General features: G+C 35.2%; 1 protein-coding gene across 1 annotated transcript in view; it reads right to left on the bottom strand.

The window, feature by feature from the left end:
- Positions 1-456: 456 nt before the first annotated feature.
- AHR (aryl hydrocarbon receptor) overlaps positions 457-25,290 on the bottom strand; it is a 63,304-nt gene continuing 38,470 nt past the window's right edge. The window contains exons 3-11 of the mRNA XM_048068336.2: positions 23,272-23,387; positions 19,448-19,537; positions 17,111-17,234; positions 12,126-12,256; positions 11,007-11,209; positions 10,504-10,613; positions 8,942-9,083; positions 6,900-8,169; positions 457-3,285 (exon numbers count right to left, since the gene is read on the bottom strand). Coding sequence (XP_047924293.2) covers positions 3,130-3,285; positions 6,900-8,169; positions 8,942-9,083; positions 10,504-10,613; positions 11,007-11,209; positions 12,126-12,256; positions 17,111-17,234; positions 19,448-19,537; positions 23,272-23,387 — 2,342 coding nt within the window. The 3' untranslated portion in view covers positions 457-3,129. The remainder of the gene's footprint in view (positions 3,286-6,899; positions 8,170-8,941; positions 9,084-10,503; positions 10,614-11,006; positions 11,210-12,125; positions 12,257-17,110; positions 17,235-19,447; positions 19,538-23,271; positions 23,388-25,290) is intronic.

Genomic DNA, 25,290 nt, shown 5'->3' with positions numbered 1-25,290 from the left:
TGAACAGCAAATAGGTCACCAATAGCGAGCCACAGATCTCAAAGCAGAAAATGCTTACCTTATTTTTAGCAGCATCTATGCAGAGATCTATTCCTGCCTCAGTACAGCTGAATTACAAATTTACTGTTCACAAGGCAACAAATACAGAAGCCTTTCAACTGCTAGTTGTGGCTCACTGTTTACAATGTTTATTAACAAACTCATTTTCATGCGATTATCAAAGGAAAATACTAATTCCATGGGCAAATACACACTTGTTCACCACTCTAAACTATACACATTGTATTTGCATCTTATATTCAGAGAAGTGCAAAGTCCACAGTGACATAAATAACAATAGTTTTGTAAACTATCATATGACCAGTTCTCAAAAAATATTAGTAACTGTATAATAACGTATCTTTTTGTATACTGCTGAAATCAAACGTTTTGCAGTAAAAGAACATGCATTTCAGCTACATTCAAGTGATTATTTTATTACCATATATTATGTCTTACAAACTTTATTGAAGATCAGCAACAGCGCTACAAAACCATACCTTAACGCAAAAGATGTACTGCATGGTATGTGCAGGCATAGCAAATGAAAGATAAGAACTGGAAAGTAAAACAAGCTAAGAAAACTTGTACAAAAATGGATAGTAATACTGTCTAACATGGGGTTAATATCTTACTTATAACAGACCTGAAGGGCTAATGGAGATCCAATTTAGAAACATCTGTGCACTGTAGGTACAATTTGGTGCAGATCAAGAGTGCACTAATGCAGTCAATGTTGTACACATAAGATAATGCAAAAAAAATAAGCTGATATGCATATAAACAACTACTTTGTTTACAGTAAATAAGGCAGCACAATTGTAGTACTGCATCCTTGGCACTTAGTGATAGGACATGTATTTGGTTTAACTAAATTCATAAACAGTATGGTTTGTAAGATGTAAAACATACATTATCCCTTTGAACCTTCTGGTTTTACAGCATTATTTTTCTTTCCTAATTTTCAAGTTCAAATTCAAACATACACTAACTACATATGGAAGACGTTTCAGATATTGGCTTAAAACAAGACCTTACATAAAAAAATGACAGGATGACCAATTAATTCAAAAGACATTAACTGAAGCTTAGTGATGTCTTGTGTTGAAAACAAAATCTGAAACGTTTATAAAATAATAATAAAAAAGCAACCTCATATTACAACCCACAATCTCTTTATGAGCTTTTCCTGAATAGTAATTGCTTCCTTAATGTCCCTTTCAAATAATTTCACTTAGAAAAACTGAAGTCAGTCATCTGAATTGTTGTAACTGAATTAAGTTTGGCCTAGCATATTATATCACAGAATCGAAGACATGTTCTTCCTCAAAGCAAACATGTTACATCTAAGAATGAAGAATTCCAATTTGAAGTGATTGTCCTTGTATTAAACAATATTAACAACTAATTGGAGGGAGCCGATTTACTTTTGCCTGCTTTAAACTGGCTACATTGCCATTTTATATTATATATAACAAATATAATAAAATTGTTCTTAAAATGTAATGATGTAACACTTTAAAATTAACTGGTTTAAAATATGTTACAAAGACATTTTATTATATATGAACTATACAACACGCAAGAGTACAGAAATATTTTGAACATATACACATTTCTGTATTTTCATGTAGACTATTATTTTGCACCAAACATTGGTGTCTACAGTTCTAACAATCCTCTCAGATAAAAAGAAAAACAAAAACCAGAATGATGTTTTGCCTGTGTTTTTTTTTTTCTCCTGAAAATAAAGCTTATTACAAGCAGAATTTCTCTAATGACTTTTTGTTTCTTTTTCCAATTTTGTATTTTGCACAAAGCTTTTAAAATGGATTCACGTACATTAAAAGAATAACCTCTCGGTCCTTTGCAGTGCAATTTGCTAGGGATAAAGTTTAAATCAAAACTGACCCCTTCCCACTACGAACATTGAAAACTGCAGTCAAAGTGTCAATACCACTTGCTATTGAGACTCCTCTCCCCCTTATTTAAAATGCAAACCTTTTCAATATCCATTTTAGTGAAAGTATTTGCATAGAGCAGCCTTGTATTATTTCTAAAGAACATTATGAGTGTTTTAACACAAGATAAGGCACATGTTTTTCAGCATTAATAATCTAAAACTAATCCTGAGGAACTGCTCCTCCCCCTCAGCAAAATCTGCTTTTTAATATACCCTGTATTACCTGAAGAAAGCAGAAAAGCAGTATAGAATAAACCAAAACTCTTTAGCTGAACTAAGTTCAGAATATTTAATAGCTCCAGATAATAGTGTAACAAATCCACAGATAAAGAATTAAGACATACTCTAAACAAATTATCTTTAGGGAAGAAAAAAAAAGATACAGCCAGTAGCACTGTAGATGTTAGATAAAAGTTCACATAATAAAGATGACATTTATAGTGAGTTTTGCTAAAATAAGCTCCTGTCAGAAACAAGGTAGCTAACCTGTGAGGCACTTAAGGTTGACGAGAAAAGGAGGAATGCAAGGGATCTGTTTCATAGAAAACCTGAAGTTGCATATCATATCCTTGTATTAAGCCTTCTATTAAAGTGCTAGAAATGGAGACTTAAAACAAAAGGTTTTAAATATAAAATAAGTGATTAAAGAGCATAGTATGCATTAAATTAAGTGCTTTTGATTTTCATGAATTCAGAGCGTTTTAATATATATATATTTTTAAATAAAGTTTGGAAATAATCCAAGTGTGAAATCATCTTCCTTGTGCCATTGATGCTATTTGTAAAGTGCCCAATTAATTTTCTAAACAACAAAACCATTTGCCTTATCTTATGTTGTATAGCATGACATAGTCTGTAATACATATGTAATCCATACTGGAACGACACAGTCAATCTGATGGAAAACAGCACATGCATACTTTTAGTCAAGAGTTTTAATTCCACCTGTCACCCTAAGAAGTAAGGGCCTTGGATTACATAGCCACCAGCATATAGTGCAACCAACCTCAAATTTTCAAAATGTAATTTAGCTGTTGAAGTCCTATGTTCAAAGATAGATTTATCGAGCTTTTCCTCAGAGCAGCCTGATGCCCAGACAAAGTCACAGATGGAGCTCTAGATCTGAATTACATAAATCCACTAGATGCCAAATCTGAGAAGGATCTGGGTTCTGTTGGATGATGAAGAGGCTGAAGATGTGTGGCAGTTTGTGCATTACTGATCACATCTAACTGAGATGGATATGCTTCATTTACATTTCCTCCATTGAAACCGTTTTGAAACTGGTGGGAAAAAAAGACAATATAAATGGTTAATATGGGAAACTAATTCAGTTGTGTGTGTTTTGTTGTGTGTTTTTTTTTTTAAATCTGCCTAAATGCACAGCTTTGATAAGATAATCTTTAAATATAATGAGTATCTTCAATTTATTTATTTATATTTTTTTTTTTTGGGGGGGGGGTGGCTGATGAATGACGAAAACTTAATTTGTATTAAAGTAGGGTCTGAATCACCAGTGAAACAAGCCTTGCTGAAGTCAGTGAGAGTCCCACTTCAGGCCAAGGGAAAGAAACACCACCATTATCTGAAGCATAATACAGTTTCCATTTGTCGAAAGTACAGTCTGAGTACTCTTAAGTTCCACATCCAGCTGTCACATTTTAGAAGCAACCTATTTACATATTTTCATGTCTGCAATGGGATCCAGACTTTACAGCTCTTCCAGGAATGTACATTCAGTCCTATTTGTAAGTGTACTGCATTCAATCCATGAGCTGAGCTATCCTAGGGTGGGCTTTTTTAACAAATGGTCTTCATATTGACAACACCAAATAAGAGCAATGAATGGCTTTCATCAGTCTTGACATAAATTGTTCATAGGATTATTTTAACCATCTGATGTAATGCTTACTGTCATGCTCTGGAAAACTAATTTTATCTACAAAATACTCCATTCAGTCATGCAAAGAAAATAAAAACAAAATATTTTAAACATTTCCATCATCTCTTTGGGAGTAGCTTATATTGGAAGTATTCATTCATTCAAGGTTTGTCCTTAAAACATATATTATATATTCACTCATTCATCTATCAAGATATGCTGATTTTGTGGAAACATTTTTTTTTCCTGCTAGGCAAACACTGAAATTTGACAAACCATGCAGTTGTTGTTCTAAAATTCCTAATCACTACGCTACAATCATGTGAATTTGGCTTTAAATCAAAGATGCCATACTAACAACAATGGATACACGAACAAACTAGGATAAATTCTGGAAGAAGATTATTTCATTATTTTTTATAAGATGAGTGAAACGTTTTTAGTGATGGAGACTACAGTGGTTACTATCCTACCATGAATGCATGAGTTCAAAGAAAGAGTTAATTTTGGTAAAACAGATTAATTACAAGTTAGGCAGAAGGTCAAGGCAGATGATCACAACAGACCCTTCTGGCTTTCTAATCCTGCTGTCCTTTTGTGTAGAAACCGATGGGAGGTAGGAGGCTGCGGAAAGGACAGAAATCCCTGCTGGCGTAGCAGACGTCCGTCGTCTCTCCAGCCCCTGGCTGATGTCAGCACGCCAAATCCAGCCACGCAGAACGCCCTGCTTTGGTTTGGCTGTGCGACTGCAGCTCCAACAGTAACACCCAGTATCAGCTTACTCGCAGCGTTACTGAAGTTACCAGCAGCCAATAAAGTCAAACCTTAATAACTTTATTACCGTAATAGTGACACCTTCTCTCTACTTACAATAAATAAACACGTTTTATTTGCCATCATGGCTTTGGCACAGATATTTTAAAAGACTACAACTTAAGTGCAGTAGCTATACTTCTGAATTACTAATTTCTACGAGTTCACATATTTTAAAGTTCTCTTAACTACTCTGTATCTCTGCAATACAAGTATACATCATAAACACTGGGTTATCTTCCCTCCAGCAATGACATTTCTAGGCAAAATGAAAAAGTTTCTTTATATTAAAACAGTTCTCAACATAACATCTTTACTTACATAGATAGAGCCTTACTTTGCCCTCAGTCCCTAAATATGTTAATTGGCAGGTGTGAATAGAGATCAAAAGTGAGTACAGTCTGATACAAGAGGCCTTTGGTTGGTTGGTTGTGTTTTGTTCTTGTTTCAATGTGAACAGTATGCAGTAGTATAGGCTGCAAAAAGACACTGCTACTTGGTTTAGGAGCAAGCAGTCTCTTCCTCCCAGCCACCAACACTTGTTGGCAAAGTAAGTTGTGGACCCGCTAGGACTCGGAGATGGCTTTCAGCTATCTCTGATCACTCTTTTACAAAAAGGGAAGGGGCAATAAGCCTTCCTTATCAAGCAGTGTGTTGCTCTTTTAAGCTAATTTGGATAAATGTTCAGCACTTCTCTTCAGATGTAAACAGGAGCTGACAAGGAGCTAAATGATGTTACAACAGCAGTTCTGCATTACGCTTCTGCTTATGCAATGCCATCCAGATCCATTCAGCATGGGTATACCATAGCAAAAGGGCCTGAATTTGCCTCTGAACAACTTAAGTAAGGTTACATTTTCACACAGTAGCCTTTGTTCATGTTTTTATGACAACCAAGCTAAAAGCAATGTTACTATGGTAGCTCAGCATTCTCGTAAATACAAAGCAAAAGAAATTCATTTATTGCATTTGGAGATGCTGTCTTAGTCATTAGTCAAACTTTTTTACAGATATAGAAGATAAAGTAATCAAGAAAAGAACAAAAAGGGGGCATAACAAAAATGATTAAGGCAGCATAACAAAATAATCAACCGAATAAATATATTTTAAACCAACCATTAGAAAGTAGGAAATGGAATTGCTTAGGTGCTGGCTGTTCAAAACCAATGGGCCACACCAGTATAGCTTTTGGGAAAAGGACATTTCTATCCTATTACAGGAATGAACTTTGGTGATTTTGGAAATGCTTTGCATCCCTGTTATCAAGCACTATGCAGGATTACTAACACTGACCACAGCCATGCAACGAACAGCCAAGTGCTGTGCAAGCCTGTGCCTGCAGTTTGCCAAAGTAACATCATGCTATTTCAGCCCCTGGACACTTGCTGAACTGTTTTAGCTCAATTTCTGTAATTCTGCAATTATATTTTTCTACTAGCAAAACAGTTTAAAAAGATGTTTTGTACTTGTACTAAGCATACCAAAAAACTGGGTATGTTCTACTCGCATTCCTCACCTCCGGCTTGTGTAGGTTAAAATGCCAATTAATACTTTAATTCTGTAAATGCTTATGCACATGCACAAGCATTTACAGCTGGATCAGTACTTTAGAACACAAACTCACTGAAGTCCAAAAAGAATTGTGGCTCTGTGTTTGAGCATCATTAGCAGAAATAAATGGTACAATTTAAAAGACTTCAACAAAGGTTATTCAAAATCAGGAACTGCCTTAATAACTGATTTATTTTTTATTTTTAAGTTAATTTTACCTATGAAGAACTGTGCTTAAAATTGTAATCTGTGCTAGAGAAAGGCTCCCTTTTTCTACTGATATCATCCTTTTCCCCTAAAAATGTATATAAGCCAATTCCAAGCTTATGACCTAATCTGTTGTGTTTTTTGTTTTGTTTTGTTTTTTTGCTCCCACTGGGAAAATTACTGGTAGGTACAATTGCCTAGTTCACTCACTCCTGCTTTAATACTGCCGAAGAGAACTACCAGGATGTGGATATATGTACACAAAAACTTGACCAAACGCAACCCTGTTCAGTCTAATGAACAAATAAAGCAAAGACATTCACTCACTGCTAACACACCAGTTTCAAACTCAGTGATTCAAGTATGGCAAACACTGCATCCCAGTAGCCATCCAAACCCAATAAAAATGTGATTCAAGCAATATAACAATGCTGTTTACCATACCTTGTTCAACAATGTTTGTTGACTTGCCATCATAGGATCATATTGCATTTGATCCATGCAGCTGGGCTGTGCTTCTTGTGTGCACTGGTACATAGAAACAGCACCTGCATAGCACGTTTGAGGAGTTAGCATAACCGACTCAGAGTTTATCCCACAATCATGATTTTCAGGGACCTGCTGCAAACAACCGAGAAAATCCTCCAAGTTGGAAGAAGCAGGGTACGTTGATCTCTCAAAACCTGCTACAGGGAAATCCATTTGGGAAAAATCAGAAAGCTGCGGCATCATTGCTGTGGGTTGCTTGTAAGGAACAAACTCTTGCCTACATGCATAAGGTGAAGTGTTTACTTCTGATTTGTAAGAAAACTCAGGAGCTGTGGCATGCATGCCAGAGAATACATATTGCTGGGGCTGCTGCTGTGAGCAGCTAAGAGGCATGCTGGTGCCACAGTTCCAATTTGTTAGCATCCCGTTGACTTGCATATGTTTCATCTTCTGACAGAGCTGCTGCTGCTGCTGTTGCTGCTGCTGCTCCATGAGCTGCTTCTGATGCTCATGAATTTGATGCTGATCTAATTCTTGCTGTACCAAGCAATTGGCATTCTGGACCACGGGCTGCTGCTGATTACAGCCTGAATATAAGAAGTCAGACTTATTTAAGGAATCCTGAACATAAGTCAGGATTTCATCAGTTATGTCTATGTCCCCAATATCATCCATACCAGATAATTCAGTTTTAAAAAATTCCTCATCCTGCTGAATGTACTTTAGATCTTCAAAGTCAATACCAAGATTTTTCATGATGCTGTACAAATCACTGTTTTTGTTATCTTGAAAGAGTGCCGCACTGTCTTCAGGAAGCGGCACACTACTGTCCTGGGAACACTCAGTTAGTTCCTGTTTGAGGATGCTGTGATTTCCAGCAGGCAGGAAACTATCCGTCCAGTCACTGCTTACAACACTGCCCAGATCATCCCTGCTGTCTGTGAAGAAGTTCCTTTCGAAGGAAAGTTTATGTGATGCTGGAGGGCAGAGATACACAGACTCGTCTTGCCTTAACATGGCACCTAGAATGGAGTTTGGATCCACAGAATCACCGTGTAGCGTAGTTTTACCTCCTTTTGCCGTTGTGGCTTTATTCCTCGGTTGAGAGGCATCCATAAGGCTCGACATCGGGAAAGTTACCTCATATAAAACAGCCTCACCCGTGGCAAACATGAAGGGCAGTTTCATGTTACGCTTCCGTAGATGTTCTGCCCCTTCTTCGTCTCTGAAAATAAATCAATATATAGCACAATACTGCAGTACTCAACACAGTTACAGTAATCTTTTTGTCTCCTGGAATTAATAAATAAATATTGAAGGCATTTTTCAAATTCCTAGCTATTTCAGCTCAACTTGGCTGACTTAAACCGAGAGGCAGATTATGAAATAAAGAGCTTATGACTGTAATATGAACTTTACATACTACATCTGTAATTAAATCTAGATAGCATACACCATTTGCTGTGCATTAGGGGCTGAAATGAACATAAATGGGCTTTGTTCCATATGTTATGCTTTTCTTGACATGGCAAGTAATCATTTTACAAACTCTTCGGGAAAATTCATTTAACCTGTAAAATAATGCTAAATTCCATATTATATGGAACTCAGTTAAGCATCATAAATTACAAAATATATAAATTCTTTATGTTTTTGTTGTTTCCTCTATACAACTGCAGCTGGATTTCTTAATTTTTGCTAATCGGGATACTGAATTAAAAATGCATTGGATGGAATAATTTGGTGCTTGTACTCTACTCTTTATATGAAATAAAATGTCTAAAATTTCACACATAAACAAGGACTACACTAAATAAGTACCGAAATGTCAAAATGCTTTCCAATGTTTGTTAGCGAATTGAAAGAGGTTTTCTTCTTGGAGTTCAGGAGTTAAAGGGGGTTTATTTAAAAACAAAGAATTCCTTTCTGAAGGGAAACAAGAGTGATCAAAAATGCTCAATTTCTGGAGAATACTGCTTTATACAATGATGACTCACGTAAGAGGTCTTTGCGTAGCAATGATGTAATCTGGTCTTCCATTTTTGTACACAAGTCGCGCATTTGCCTGTACCCAGGCCCACCGATTTTCTTTGGTTAGAAGCCTGAAGACAGTCATTCCACTTTCACCTGTCTTCATCACTAGAGTTGAAGAGCAAACATACCATTTACTGTCAAGTGAACAAAAATAGGAAAACCTGGCTTGTCATGAGAATAATCCCATCTGTAGAGCAATTTACAATTTCATGTCCTCGTTTACCTATTTCTGTACAGCACTGATGTATTCCTAGTGCAACGGGATGATTGATCACTTTTCAAGGTATCTTTTACCGGTAAAATAAAAGCCAAAATTACAAGTAATTGTAAGATATCCACTACAGACAAGCAACATCCTATATAGAGCCTCATCTACTATTTCTGCAATAATAGAGACTATTAAATGTGTAGATGACAAAAGCCTAAATCTCTTTTACAGCTGAAAAGTGACTACTGTTTTATAAATTAGAAAACTTTGAGTTAGCCCTGTATTAGGGCTATGCTAGCCTCTCTTATATGTTAGCTCTGAATCCAATTCTTTCACATTTTGACTGGTTAATACTTCAAAATCCATTTTTCACTCCTGTTTTCACTTTACTAGCAATGCTTCATAAACATACTATTGTTTTCGTTATACATTGCTGAAACTACTGCCTTTGTAGACAGAAAAATCAAATAAAAATAGAAAAGTTCACAAATCCTAACCGAAAATATTCTTTGGTAAAAGACTATTCTTTATGTATTTATTTTTAAACTTAGCATCAGATATTGAGAAAAAACATTTCTAAGACAAAGTTTCCAAACTAAGTTTCCAACCAATCTTTGTTTTAAGGAATAAAAAATTTCCAAACAAACAAAACAAGTGAAAGGCAACAGTGACTGAGCTATCCCTGAAATACAAAATCTGCTTAATAGAGGTTAAGAATTAACCTCCTGAGGGGATTTAATTAATTGTATACATGGGGACTAAAGAAATAAAACAGTTTTCCAAGAGAAGACAGTAGAAGAGAAGCACCAAAATCTCTTGAAGATGTTTCTGTAATTTTGAAAGAGAATTATGTTACACCTAATAAAAAAGGAAAGAAAGAAGTCTACCAAATAGTTACTTATCAGTCACCTACTTCTCTCCTCATACTGTTATTTATATCAAATCAAGCTACCAGGGCTCAATAACAGAATATTTTTCTCTTTAAAATCTTACATTTCTAATGAAAGTTATCTTTGAAATAGTCCCTTTGCCCAAATGAAGTTGTTGAAATAGCAGAAGTCAGGCTGAGCACAGAAGGAAGTGAGAGAGCAAGATGTGACAGAAACTGGAATACACAACCAAAAAGGCTCTAGATAGGAATATTAAATATTTCCTTATCCAGTATAAATTTTTATAGGAAGGGAAAGATCACATAAGATGAATAGTATTCTTTTTGTTAATAACCGCAGAAGTTTAAGAGTCTTGCATAATATTTTTCAGTGTAAATATAATCTAAGCATTGATTTTTAATAGCCTTTCTTAGGGAATGGAGCTTACTTCGGACATGATTTTCAGCACAATAAAGCATATCAGCTGCATGAACAAACTGGTACCCCGTTCCTCTCATACACAGCTCTGCTTCAGTGTATCCCAGGACAATCTTTCCTCTGGAAGGTTAAAAAAAAAAAAAATTTGCAACATCGCTGATGAACCATCTCACAGAAGGAATGCCAAGCAAGTTAATTACAGCTAGAATATTTCATATGTAAATGCTAACTACATTATTTTGCAATATCAGTCATTTGTTGAAACATGAGATTTCTAATAAAAAAACACAGTTAACAAATCATAAAACTTATACTAGTCCCCCAAGTTGGCTTCAGTTACTAGAAACCATTTCCCTGAACGTACTAGCAGGGCTGAAGAGAAAAACAATAACGGATCCTAAACAATCATCAGTATTGACTGAAACAGTACCTCGCTTTAGATTTTAAATCCATGTTTGAAATGTTCCTCATCAGCATATGGATAGAGTGCTATGCAGAATAATTTATACTTACTTTGCATCACAGCCCGTAGGTGTGAAATCCAGCTTGTGTTTTGTTCTGAAGATGAAGTTTTTGGTTCGTATCTCAAGGATAGATGGTGGCTGCAGGGGAGTAGCTACTGCAAACAAAGCTAGCTGAGGAGACAAAGTAGTGCCATCCTTCCCTTTCTTGTTTTGTCCATGGAGAAACTTTAACCGTCCTTGAAAATTCATTGCCTTAAGATGATGAAAAAACTAAGTGTTAGTAACTGTTACATGTTGGAGGTATTTAAGAGTCAGATATTTTTGTTATGAAGTAAAATATACCCTTTGTTTTAAAACTGATTAGATTCAAGCTTTGTATCACGCCATACACAAAAGTTAGCTAACAAGTACTGAGTTATAACCTGTTATAACTTGTTATAACCCTGAACATATAACCTAGAGATCTAATAAGTAGTAAACTCTCTAAAAAAGAACTAATGAGAAAGCTGCTTTGTGAAATAAATATATGTAAAAGCAAATGCCAATTGGATCTTATAATATTCTAATGAACATATCATTATACATATATGCAATTAACATAACTTCTCATGAATTTCTCTCAGTCATTAGCATAAAGCGTGTAATTGTGTACAATTTGCAAAATCTTATGTAAACAATCCTGTTTGTAAGAAGTCACTTAGAGGACCATAAACACATATTATTTCTTTTAAAACCCACAACACTGCAAACAAAAAGTGTATATATATATAAAAAAAAAAAAAAAAAAGGCAAGCACAGACTTTCCCAAGTAAGGGAAAACTATAGTTCTGTTAATTACTGTAACTTACTTCAAGAAACCCAACAGAAAATAATCTTTTTAGTGTTTTTTAATCCACAAATCATACAGTACTCCACAAGGGCTTATTCATATTTCACAGAGTAAACTGAGCCATGAGAAATGAGAGAACTTGCCCCTAGTTCTAACAACACGTCAAATGGGAATCCAAGAATACAGTCCCCACTTGTCATTTAGTATCGCTAACTGAAATATGCTGGTTCAAGCACTCAGATATCAATAGAAAGTTAAATAAAGTACGTTGCTGTACATATTGTAAGCATAATGTAGATTACAGCATGTGTGGAAGTTTTTACGTAACTCCATACTCACCAGGAACCCAGATGAATTATCCAGGAGGCATCGTAACCTGCAGATGAAATTCCTTTCCATAAAGGAAGAATTCTCTGGAGGAAGTTGGTCTGGGTTATAATAGGTTGCTGGCTGTGAAAAGCCATTATCTCCTACAGGAAAGGATTATTTATAAGGATTATTTTTAGAAGAACACCTAGTGAAGGCTATCTATAACAAATCATCTTCCGCCTCATAAACAAAGCCTTAGGTCGTGACCTGAGCAAGAACAATGTAAACTGGAAACGTTCTCAGAACTTCTACCAGTTACAATGCTAGGTTAAGCATCAGTTCTTCTAATGAGATTATGTTTTACAGGTTACAGTATTTTAAAACTGCATGAAACTTTTTAAAAAATAATAATAATTATTTTAGTCAATAATCTAGATTCCGAATCAGTTGCAGAAAGCAGAACGACCAGAGAGTACAGTCCCAATGCTGCAATGGCAGGATCTTCAAAAGTGAAAAGTAGGCATTTTCAGCCATAATAACTAAGAATTGAGTATTCAAAAGGTCAGTAAGATGGTATCAAAGATGGTATATGAAACCGTTGTTGTCCAGACACCTAGGTGAAAGCCATCAGTAGCAATAAATAAAGAGAAGCATCTTTAGAGAATCTCTACAATAAATCAATCTGAGAAACTTTTTCAGTAGATGCCAAAAAATAACCAAAAAAAGCTAATATTTTACTACTAAACAGTGAAAATATCTCTTCTGAGCTGTCGATCATGAAAATGATGTAGGCTCTCTAGAGCCTCCACAACCTGGAGTACTTATGTTTAAGAAAAAAAAAAAAAAAAAAGACCCAAACTCACGACTAACAACTAGGATAGCAACCTGACAGTCTTCTACCACTTTAGAATAAGCATGTGCTGCTAAGTGGGATTTCGGAAATAGACTTAAGCGTTTAGAATATAAAGTAAAAACAGGAGGTAGATCAATAAACTGCTGATAGAATACATATGTTCTGCATGGGATCACATATACAGAGATACTAAAGCATGTCTACTTAAAGCAAATTTAGCAAAGTAATCTTGTTTACAACACATATTAAAAAACACAAAATGCTCTTTCCTAATTCATACACACAGAAATTAAGAAAAAGCAACAGTGTAAAAACATTGTTTTAGTGTGTTAAAACTCCGTAAATTTTAAAATACTCTATATACTGTAAGAGAATTACCATGTATGTACAAAAGACCACCACAGAAATAATCCAAATTGACCTTCTTGAGTTGGAGGTAGCATGCCACTTGCTTACCAGCCACATTATGTTCTCTGAAATACAATTCTGTCTTTTGGACAGCTGGAAAAACTTATGGATAGGCTAGCTGCTTTGCACAATGACAGATCAACCCCAAAGGAAAACAAATCATGACTAACTGCCAGTTCAGTTTACTCTACTATTAATTCAACGGACTGAATTGGAGTCAAATGAGATCACTGATGGCTCATCAAGAGGACATATAAATCCAACAAGAAAGCTGAGTCACCCAGCTCTTCAGACAACGGAATCAGGAGATTCCTTTTTTTCTGCTACACAAGGTCAATTTTTGATGAACAGACCTCCAGCCATGGAGAAAAAAAAAAAAAAAAAAAAGGCACTGTAGCTAATAGTGAGTATTAAAAGGGATGTGCTGAAATTACAGCCATCTGCAGAACTGCATGATAGCCAAGGCCACCATTTGGAGCTGATCCTACAGATAAAGAAATTCACATTCAGGGTGGTTGCCACCTGTCCTTGATATCAGAAAACAACAAATTCCCTTGTCATATGGGTGGTTCTCAGCAGACAAAAGCAAACTTATTTTTTATTATTTAGTTTTTATTTTTTTTTAATTGATTTGCCTAATTGCTGGAGAGGATTTTCAACACTTCTGTCTCTGAGGTGGTGCTTCTCCAAGAGATGCTGAAATGGGTTAGAAGCTTTCTGAAGAGGCAAGGATAATGAAGAAAGAGCAAAGAAACAGCTTGCAAATTCCAGTTCCTTTTTCAAAAATGCAAACTCCAACACTGCTGAGAATCCCTGCAAACCCATTAGTGGAGGTCTCCTTGAAATAGTTAACACACTGTAGATACCAATATTCACTTTCCACAAGTATTAGCACCAAGGAACCCCCTAAAATACCTTTTCTTCCAAGTATTCCCAATATTTGCATCCCTTTGCTATTGCCAGGACTTTACTCCTGCAGGGCCAGCTACAACTGAGAAAGATTCCAGCTAGTGAGGCAGAACGCCTACAATCCCTGTGAGAAACTACTATTAACAGTTGGCTACTGTCTATGTAAGAGCTGCCTGGAAGATCTAGTGGCCAGGCAGGGGCATGTTGAGAACACTGAGTAGTTTAGGGTGTCTTAAAGGCTTTGTGTTTGTTCAGCAGATTCTTTCATGGAGATTAAGGGCAACTTCTTGAAGGGGATGTAAGGAAAGACTTAAATCATCAACAGCAGGCTCCTCAAAGGGCTCTGGTAAGTCCTCTGGCTCAGAGAACTCTTCTGGCTGAGGATTGCCTACTGAGAGGAACTCTTGAATCCAAAATGCTGTGCAAGGCTTTCCATGGGAAACCTCGGCACTGCATAGGCATTTCTGCTACAGAAGCAACTCAGTGTTACTCGTTTGGTAAGTACATGGCTAGCATTTGAATGCTGATATCTCATGTGAGTTCCCTCGAGTGTCTGTCAACTCCTTCAGTACAACAGGCAGTTCCCAAGAGGGAACAAGACTTTAGTGGAAGAAGCAACTGTAGCTTGGGAGAAGAGGGGGAAGGCACTCAAAGTAGGAGTTTCTGATCCTTGTGGCAGGGAAAAGGCTTTAAGCCCAAGCCTCCTACATTTGTGAATGGAATACTGTTGCACATTTCCAGGCAGACCTGAGGCAGGGATGTCTTAGTGCCAGGATCTTGGAGAACTGATTTGCCGCAAGAAAGCGAAGAGTCTTACAGATCATTGCTTGGCAACTGGACTTTAAAAGCTAATCCAAACTTGATGCCCTGAAGGGGATATTTGGGACTGAAAAATCATAATCTTGCAAATTTCACTGGGTTAGAGCAGGGAGGCATAGGAACAGCTGAGGAAACCAGTGGTCTTGAGGCATACCAGAGCACTGAGTGGGAAGCAACCAGTCCAGGCTAACTGAAGCACAGCCACTTCCCAGACTGAGACTGGAATCTGTGATTAAGCCTGAGTACAATTATAATATATCTATAAATAACTACGTAATGCTTGCTGGATACATTACAAAGGAAATGGATTAAATTAACAAAAACAGGGGGGAGGGGGAACAGGGGAAGTTCCTTGTGATCATAGCGTTATCCTCAGTTATAAATCTGAATTCAGTTTAAAAATCCTCAACAGCCTAACATTTTACACTACTGGAGGCATGAAAATAATTTAGCAGCTTTTAGTAAGCTAGTAACACAAAACAAACATTTGTTTGTAGTGCTGCTCAGCATTTGGAATACTCCCATCACTCAGTAAAAAACGAGGCCTAGTCGGCCTAGTATTGTACTTTTCAAACACAACCTTCTGTAAATTCACATACACTTGCTTAATCTCCGGGAGCCACAGAACACTATTTCACTACGAGGTAAACAATAAGCCACCACATAAAAACAGGAATCCTAAGTGCCAACAGTTGTTTTCTAGACTGAATTTTAGTATTAATTGTGTAGCGTGTTTTCCCCTGGCTCGTGTAGATTGACCTACAGATAGCTTAAGTGTTGTCCGCTAAATGCGAAACTGAAACGCGCTGAGCTGTGAGCCAAACAAGTAATATTAGCCGGTTTCTATGATTTTTTTCTGTTAAATTACAGTGTTTGTGATTTACTACTATAAAATGTTTAATGGGAAATTGTTACGGTTTTAAATCAAGTTGCTTCATAAATGGTAAATTAAAAAATAATATGGACTTTTTTTTTTCTGGACTATAAAACAACCTACAATCAAGTAACTTACAGTAACACAGACCTTTACCTACATATTTAAAGAGCTGTTGTGTGAAATTAAGCATTACAGTTGTCTCAACAGTTTTGTCATTATTATCAGGCAGATTTACGCTTATGTTATTGCATGTAGCCATCTATAACAAGAGATCTCTCTTCCGATATTTAGGTAACATATTTCTCCTCGATAGTTTCTCAATATAGCAGGTCACATAAGCATCAGTCATGATAACTTGTGACAACGTGAAACTCTAGCCAGCATAATACTTGGTCTTAAAGGCTCATCTGTTTCATCTTTTAGTCCCATGGGGAAGTAGGGGTCTGTGCAGCAGCTTACTTAGCATACTAGCAGATGTGGAGGAGTATGTGTCTTCCACAACCAGGAATGCACTATTCCATATTAACATAATACTTTAACTAATATTCTTGGAATATATCTACCAGCCTGAAGAGTTTCATACCCAGTTGTCTGCTGGTCTTCCTAAGCTAATAAATGTGGTGTCGTGATCAGGAACAACAGATTTTAGAAATCTTTTTTTTTTTAAAAAAAAAGAAAAAAAAGAAAGCACTTTCTCATTCATACATTAATTAAAGATGAGGTATAACTGAAGATGAACACAGGAAAAACAAAACAAAACACATCTTCCTCCTTTATTATATCACCAAAAGAGACCGTCCACTTCTTACTGCCCTGTTTGCCACACAAACATGCAGGTTGCTATTTACCACAGTACATAGATCAAACATGCATAACTTTCAGTTTTTTATGCCCCAAATTAAAGTCTTCCACTTCAGAGTAAAATTAGTATGTTTATGATGCTGTCCTATGAATAGCAGTGCAACTTAAAGTGCACAAATAGCATTTCCCATTGCTGGCTAAACACATCCATTACATTTAAATAAATTTAAAATACATTATTCATTCCTTTGTTCATATAAAAGGATCTACACATTTTTTTGTTTGTTTATGTAGACTCATTAAAAAAATAATTGGACAGGCAAACATAAAAGTTAGCAGCTTTCTCACCTTGTACACTTGGTCCAGAATCTGCAGACTGAGCAGGATTTAACGCCCAATGTAGCTGACGTTGAAACTCAGGTCTGTCTTCTGTGTGAATCAGTTCAAATACACTCTGGTGTATAATATCAGACTACATACATAAAGGAAAAAAGAGGGAAAGAAAGAAGCATATAAAACTTTTCTGAGACTATGATGAGAGTTGTCTGGTTGATAGTATTGCTATTGCCATAGCAATAAAAAACATATATAGCATAAAAACATAATTTGCATGCACATGGGAAGCTTCCTGAAACAATTTTTAGCAGCACAGAGAAAGAATCAGTCACATCCATGACTGCAAACACAAAAAATAATAATAGAAAATATAGATATTACCTTCCAACCTCTCCCCTCTTTTTTATTTTTAATTTTTAAAACCACTTCTTATCTAAGCAAGCCTAGAACTATTATGCTTATGTTTTGTTTAAATCATTTCATTTTACATACTTGTAAATAAAATACTTTCCAGCTGGTACTTTGACCTGACCTATTCCAGGTGCTGCAGGAATACAAAAGAAGTCAAAGTCCCCGAACAACAGAACTTTCAAAACTAAGCCAGAGAGATTTTGAATATTGGTTTTGTTTGCCTAAAAGCCTTATCACTCCTGAAGAACGTATTAAAATCAGTAATTACTAAGCTTTCATATCATCACCACTTGCATGGTTAGGAATGTGATCTGAACGACAAAGTTACAACACCCAGGATTAAAAAAAAAAAAACAACAACACACATAAGGGGGAAAAAACACCCACAATATTCAAGAAAAGCATCAGTCAACTGAGAGAAATTAAAATGTTTACTTTCTACATAAATCTAAAACCCAATCAAAAAAATATACACAAAATATTTTTAAATAAAACACAGTTCTAAAGAAATTAAGATGAGCTAGCAAAAGCAGAAGCCTAGCTCAGATTTTGCTTTGATGAAATTCATAAAAGAATCAATGTTTTCCAGAAAAAAAAAAATGCAAGAAATGCTAATTTTTGGACCTGTAAGATTTCACTTCTGTATCATGTACTTGATTTACTGGCATTGCTATAGAATTTCTATGCACGTTTCTTTTCCATGCTTTTTTCTTCATTTCCCAACACCAAAAGAATCTGTAACTTAAGGAATAATGTTTTGTTTGGAATATTTTCTTTTACATAAACATTCCCCAACTAACTCTTATCAGTTACCTAAAATTGCAGACCAAGCAGAGTTTCTCCCTATTTTTAGACAGCATCTGAATCTATCATCATGCAGTACCCAACAAACGAAGAAACAGTTATAAATTGATAACTACAGATGTTTCTGTACAGATATTTCACCACAGAAGTGCAGTAAACAAATGTATCTTGTGGAGATGTAGCCCACAGGTGAATGTAGAGGTCATTTGTAATTTGACACTGATGTCATAGCATAAAGTACTCAGTTTATGTATTTATCATTAAACCAAATTTCACTTTGTCATCTATGCAATGCCCAGTAATTCAAGCGCAACTTCCATCTCAGTTCTACACCATACCACCCAGAGAAGGGTTGTACTGGGAAGGAGGCCCTTGGCTAGCAGAATTTCTGCATGCAGGAAGAAAAAAGTGTCAGAGGTTGCCCAAGCCAGCATCACTGGGCCATCCTTGACTCAATCTCTTTAACCAACTTTGCTCTATCTCCCATGCAGAGGTAAGAACCACCACAGTTTGTATCAACTTAACGTAAACTAATCCTGGGAGTTGCATCCCCTAGAGAACATGTGTCCTCTGGATCTTGGTCTTTGCTTTTTTGATACATGGTTTGCAAAGCCATATGTGATCTGCACCATAAATTGTAAATAACATACTTGTTTTAAAATAATAAATAAATGAGGGGGACAGGAGAGAGAACACACTAAAAAAAATCTAAAGTTACTAAAAATCTCTGAATACATTCTTAAAAAAACCTCAAGGCATATGGACTTAATTTTGTATGAAAGGTTTCCATTAAAATAATTACCTTCCCATTGAATTACGTCTAATTCAGCACCATAAACTGGGTAACACCACAGTATAAATTTCAAACAGTTGTTCCAGTAAAGACTAATTAAGTGTGAGAATTTCCTATCTTGCCTAACTCAGCTTTGGAAATCATATTCCTGTTGTGCTTGGCTTGAGATCCCATTTTGGCTACGTAAGCTGTTAGAAAAGTAATACAGTTTCAAAGTAATCCAACTCAAAATATCTGACTGCGAATTTTATAACACAATCAGATCCTAATATGAGTACTGATGCCCTCAGAAACTATTCAAAACTTATGTGAAAAAAAAAAAAAGGAAAAAATAAACTTACTTGTTGGAACCCCAGGTAGTCTTGGATAGTAGAAGAGACGTAAAAAACCAGAGCGTCTGCTGTCACAACTAATACAAAACCATTTAATGCCTGGGGAGGAAACACACCAATCTGTCAGCCTCGGAGACAAAATACCAGATAATTATTGTGGCTCTAAGTCTACCTATGCCCTAGTCTCACATAACGTGAAGCACACAAAAACATATCTTTATCTAACTGTAAACAGAAGGATTCATCATCATCTCTCCCTACAGTATACATGATACAATAAAGAAAATTGCATCTAAAGAAGAAAAATGTTTGTTTGGAAAATTCCAAGGAAGTAGTCAGGGGAGAAGCCAAAGCCTTTTGATGACTTATTTACTCTTCATCATAGGAGACGAGGGGCAGCGTTACGAAGATCTATAGATTTACCTAGTATCAACCACAATTCACAATGCTTGCGTAGCTCAAGCCTTCAGGATGTTCAAACATCTGCGGTATTAAAGGGAACAGCATCACAAACTGATTCCCAAAATCTCTTCTATTCATAGTGCAGACAGGCCTAAGTGGACAGGAAATCAAGCGATCCAGAGCCCCAAATGGTCCAACAAACATTTTATAGCTTACTTAAAATAGAAGACCTCTGCACAAGCCGACTACTGCGAGTAAACAATGTTTTCGAAGAGATTTCCCCCTCCATGAAGAAGCAGACTAAGTGGCTCCTTGTTCAAAGTCACGCAAAGGGCATTTATCTGAACTCCAAATCAATATGGTTCATGGCGATTGTTGTGATAGCAAACAGAACATTTGTGACTTGGCAGCTCATCTGAAAGGTGCTGATTTACTTCTATGGATTTCAGTCAAGATTTAACAAAAGGCTGTCTCAAGGGACGGAATTAAGTATGCTGTGCCACTTAATTTCCTCAGCTACATTCAAAGTTGAATTTGGCCAGCATGATCAAAAAACATTTTTAAAACTCTTCGTTACGCAAAATTATCGTAACTAGGAGAAAACATAAAGCAAGTGAAGGATATCCTATTTGTTACTGTAATATAATAGAAATATATTTTTTTATTGGGAAACAGCATCATTCTTCCAAAAACATTAACCCCCATAACTATGGGAACCACCATAGCTGCTTTTCCATATTTAGCCGGGATATGGTTTTACTATTTCTTGTTCTTTTATGATTATCGTCTAATTGAGACAACTTAACTATCTGATTAAACTGGTTTTAAAATTCTGTCAATTATTCCTATTTCATTTGTAGATATTTCTTACTCTATTCTCATTTATATTTGCAAGCTCTTGAAAAACCTCCATATATTAGTTTAATGAAATCTATCTGAAAACAGTATGAGCTTAAATAAAATCTGAAACAGTGTAGTCAAACCAAGAGATCTTGAGGTTCAGAGCTGTGTCTCAACAGTTACATAAAATCCTTGGTTTTGATAAAGTTCATACAAATCCCAAGAGAGTAGGAAATCTGCAATGGCAGGTGCTTGTGTCCTCTGCTGACCTACTTTGCAGTGAATTTCACATCAAATGTTTGATATAAAACTTCTGTGAACTGTACACTGTGTAATTCTGCACCACATGTTAAAATTAGTTATTCTGCTCTGTTTCATGCAAAGCCATGGAAAGATTCTTCCTTGTCCAATCTGTGACAAAGGCAAACAGCTCCTGTACCTGGAACTCAGTCACATTTTACAGTGGCTCTGCTAGGCAGTTCATTTTGAAATGGAACTGTTACTGCAGAAATTAGATACCTTCTGTAAGCCAAAAAATCTGTAAAAGACAAGATTGTTTTTGTCTAGAAATCTAAGACAAAACATTGCTAGAAGTCCCTTAAAATATGCAGGTATCCAGGATATGCCAATAAATGGGATGTTGGTTACAATCCAGGTTTTGGCAAAATCTAATCCTAAAATAATCATCTTTAAAGGTATAATGAAATTTGATAATGACTACTATTTTAGAGCATTGGGCATAATATTTTTGCTTATACAAAAGTACTCTTAATATTCCTAACACAAGGGCAATTATAAAATTGTTACTAGCAAGAACGAAGGTGTTTTAAAAATGTCTCTGAGGATGTAAATTCCATTTGCATATTTTATCATAAACTTGCTTAGACTACTACAGACTATGCATCTAAATTAAGACTCTGAAATAATTCAAGTAATTTTAAGGGAGATAAATCTTAATTTTAAGGAAGGCACAGCAATGCATTTGATCTCTACTTCTGCCATATGTTGAATTGTTAAGACAATTAGTTTTTATTTTTTTGAAACTAAAGACATCTGAATTTTGTTTGTTCTGAAATGAAAAAAAAAAGCTGATGAGTAAATACAAACAAATGAACAATACGGTATATTTTCACACCACCTTTACAAAAAAATAGAGAATAATAAGGAAATGTTCATCATCAGTTGTAGCTTATGGAAACCTGGATAACTTAAAAGACTTCTGGGTTTAGGCACAAGGCAAGATGGGTACTGCTATATACATCTTAATGTTATTTAATATGTTCTAGATAATTCCCATTTTCATCATTTATCTTTTTACATTCCCTGAGAAAAGTCTACCTGTTTATATATTTTCATAAATTAGTTTCTTTTAATATTTTTCTTTTACAAATGAAGAAATTCCATTAATTTTCCTCGCTTCTCAAGGGGCTAGAATTTACAGTAATAAATATGCAATCTATTTTGTTTTCATATTGGAAAGCCATTTGCTACAGCAGTTTCATCATAGATAGAACTTGGTAATCAAGTAAAGTAACTGAATTTCATATCAAACAATTAGATGTCTCCAATACAAACACATACTGTACCTTTTAAAATAATTTCCATTTAAAAGAAGGCTGCTTATCTCTAACAACCCTGTTACAGTTCTGTCATACTTTATCGAGGTTAGAAAAGTACACTCGTGTCCTAGTTTTTTCAGTTGGTTGGGAAACAATTTTCCACTAGCATTAATTTACAGTAATTGTTTTGTGGGATTCTTAGAAGCTGTTTTCATTTCTGCCCTTTGAACAGTCAAATTTATTTTGTTCTAAGCAAAGCACTGCCTCTGACTGACCTAATAATTTGACACTTCTGGTATGTCAGTTTGAAGAATGCACATATAAAATAGATTATGAACGTATTTCAAACGGAGTTGAAGGTCACAGTGAAATATATTTCATGAAACTAATTAGAACGTTGGAATGCTTATATTAGTCATTTCTTGAATTTAATCTGGACCTAATATTGTATCATATTTCATATGTTTTGACATTCTAGGATATTAAAATAAACTAAATAATTTTTAAAAATACTATTTTTCATTAATTCTTTCCAGTAGCTCATATTGCTAAGTTAATGGAAATGCTTTAACATTTCTCCTGAACCTACGCAACAAACTCTAGGTTCTTTCAAACCACTAAGAACTCAAAATATCCCAGCAAGCTTAAGGTCTTTTAAAGAGATTTTTTTTTCTAGACAGTCATCAGACTTGCAGTACATGACTAACCTATCTACCAATATTTGTAATAAAGGTCAATAAAGATATATTTAAAAAAAAAAAAAAAAGATGCAAAGAGATGGAAAAATACAACACTAAGACTTGACTTAAAGCAAGAGTTAATAGATCCCTGCAGTCTAACAACCACTCTTCAAAGTCGTTAGGACCTTCAGCAAAAAGTGCAAGAAAGACATAATATTAACCTAAAGAAAATGACTAAGTAATTTGACAACAGGAAAACTTCCTTTTTTAAACTCATCACTGCATAACTAGTATGTCTCTTATTATCACTTGAATTTAAATGGTCATGTAACAGATTCACTTCAAAACATACCTGCAGTAAGAGTTCCCCTTCAAGGATCTGCATCCCCTCTCCAAGTTTTGCTGTTCTACAGTTTTCCTGAATGCCATTTCTTTCTGGTCTTGTAGAGTTTGAAGATTTTAATGCAACTACAAAAAAGAAAGAAAGAAAGAAAGAAGATGAGTGATCTTTGAAAGGCTCACTAGAAACTCATGTGACATTGTGTTGCTTTGTGTAAGAAAAAATGTTTATGAAGTCAGTCAAATGGAAGATCTCAGTTTCAATGTCAGTCTTTTTTCCTTACCTTTAAAGATAACCCATCTTGTTTCTATGACACTTTCACAACAGAATCAGTATTACTGAAATCAATCCAAATCTGTTTTGTTCCTTTTCTTTACTATAAGGCACAGTTTTAGCTCAACACTTTTCTTTAATAAAGGGTATTTTTGTTTCCACACAACCTCATATATTATAACAATCCTGCTTTAAGGTATAACAACTACATTTATTTTTATCCCATCTACATTCAGACATCTAGGTACCTTAGATAAGAGCCTGCTCTAGAGCTAAAGCTTCCTTCAGAGAGAGCAAGGAAACACAAAGGAACTCTAAATGAGTATTATACATTAAAAAAAAACATGAAGAAAAGAAAGCCATTTCAAATAAACAGGGTTTTTTATTTTCGGCCATTTAACTATTTAAACAATTAACTTTCCAATTTCAGCTAAACTACTGTAACCATGAATGATCATTATCCACGTCACAAAAAAACAAACTCAGTGAATAAGGGATGAAGAATCACACCACACTGCTACAAAGAACCTTAAACGTATCCTATCCTATCTCTGTACTGTGTGCTCTCATAAACAGGACACTATCAAGTAAAATTAGATACTAAAAGATTCTCCATAATTCAGAATTTATCTACTTTCCATCTTCCAAAAAGAAAAAAAAATAAAAGAAAAATAAAAACTGTTTTCAAATCTGAAATTATTCTGACTGGATCTGTAATGTGCAAATAACTTAAAATTACATGAGTAATTTCACACGCCTTAAGCCTTTACCGTAAAGTTAAAGGAAAAATATACATGAAAAAAAAAAATCTGTAAGTTGCAAGACATAGGAAATCTATAAAAGCAACAATGCTGCTGTAAAATACCAACAGTTTAGCTCAAAGATGAGATATTTACCCTAAACTCAGAACGATTTCTCAGTCTGTTTAAAGCCTTCATTTTCAGCTGCTCAGAACTTTAGTCAAGAATCCTAAGGACCTCCCGTTCACTCGCTTTTCAACTATGTTAAATGATATTCTACACTAAGTATGTTAACTGAAGGATAAATTATGCCTTTCATTTATTTTTTTAAGCTTTCACCACAGCTAACAACTTTCAAGCCAGACAGTTTTCATTAAAATAATTAAAATATCCCTCAAAGGCACCGCAGAGGAAAAATATGTTCTAAAAATAAAAACTAAAAATTAACTGATTAACGAGTCAGGAATTTATATTTCAAATTAAAACCTTAATGCTCTTCTTCCTTCCAGATAGTCAAAAAGTCCTGTAATAGGTCACATGGAGCTACAATCGCTAATTCATTTTCAATTCAAGTAGCTGGAAGATACAGTAATATTTTTTCCTATGCATTATTTTAAAAGGAAATCTAGAACATTTACTAAAAAACCCCAAAGTTCCCTGGCAGGAGGAGAAAACCTATTATCCTTTTAATTTCTATTGTATACTTATTGAGAAGACCCATATTCAGCTTTCAAAGTTGCAAATAAATATACATAATCATGAGCGCCATTCTGAAAAACACCATACAGTTCTGTATATATATTTTATATTGTGCAAATAATAAACGAGGGGGAGGAATTATACAAGGTTGTCTACTAAATGATGTTCTGTTCTTCATCCATCAATTCACAGAGCTATAGAGCCTATATGCAACACAGCCTACACACTGGTATGGCTATATTCCTCACTACTGGCAAAGCATGCACAGGTAGCTACACATGAACTTACATGCTTTGCTGAACTAAAACCTAAGGCTTTT

This window comes from Anser cygnoides, chromosome 2 (assembly GCF_040182565.1).
Source record: "Anser cygnoides isolate HZ-2024a breed goose chromosome 2, Taihu_goose_T2T_genome, whole genome shotgun sequence".
Classification (NCBI taxonomy): domain Eukaryota; kingdom Metazoa; phylum Chordata; class Aves; order Anseriformes; family Anatidae; genus Anser; species Anser cygnoides.
Note: the sequence above shows the minus strand (reverse complement) of the source record. Positions and strands in the feature narration are given on the sequence as shown.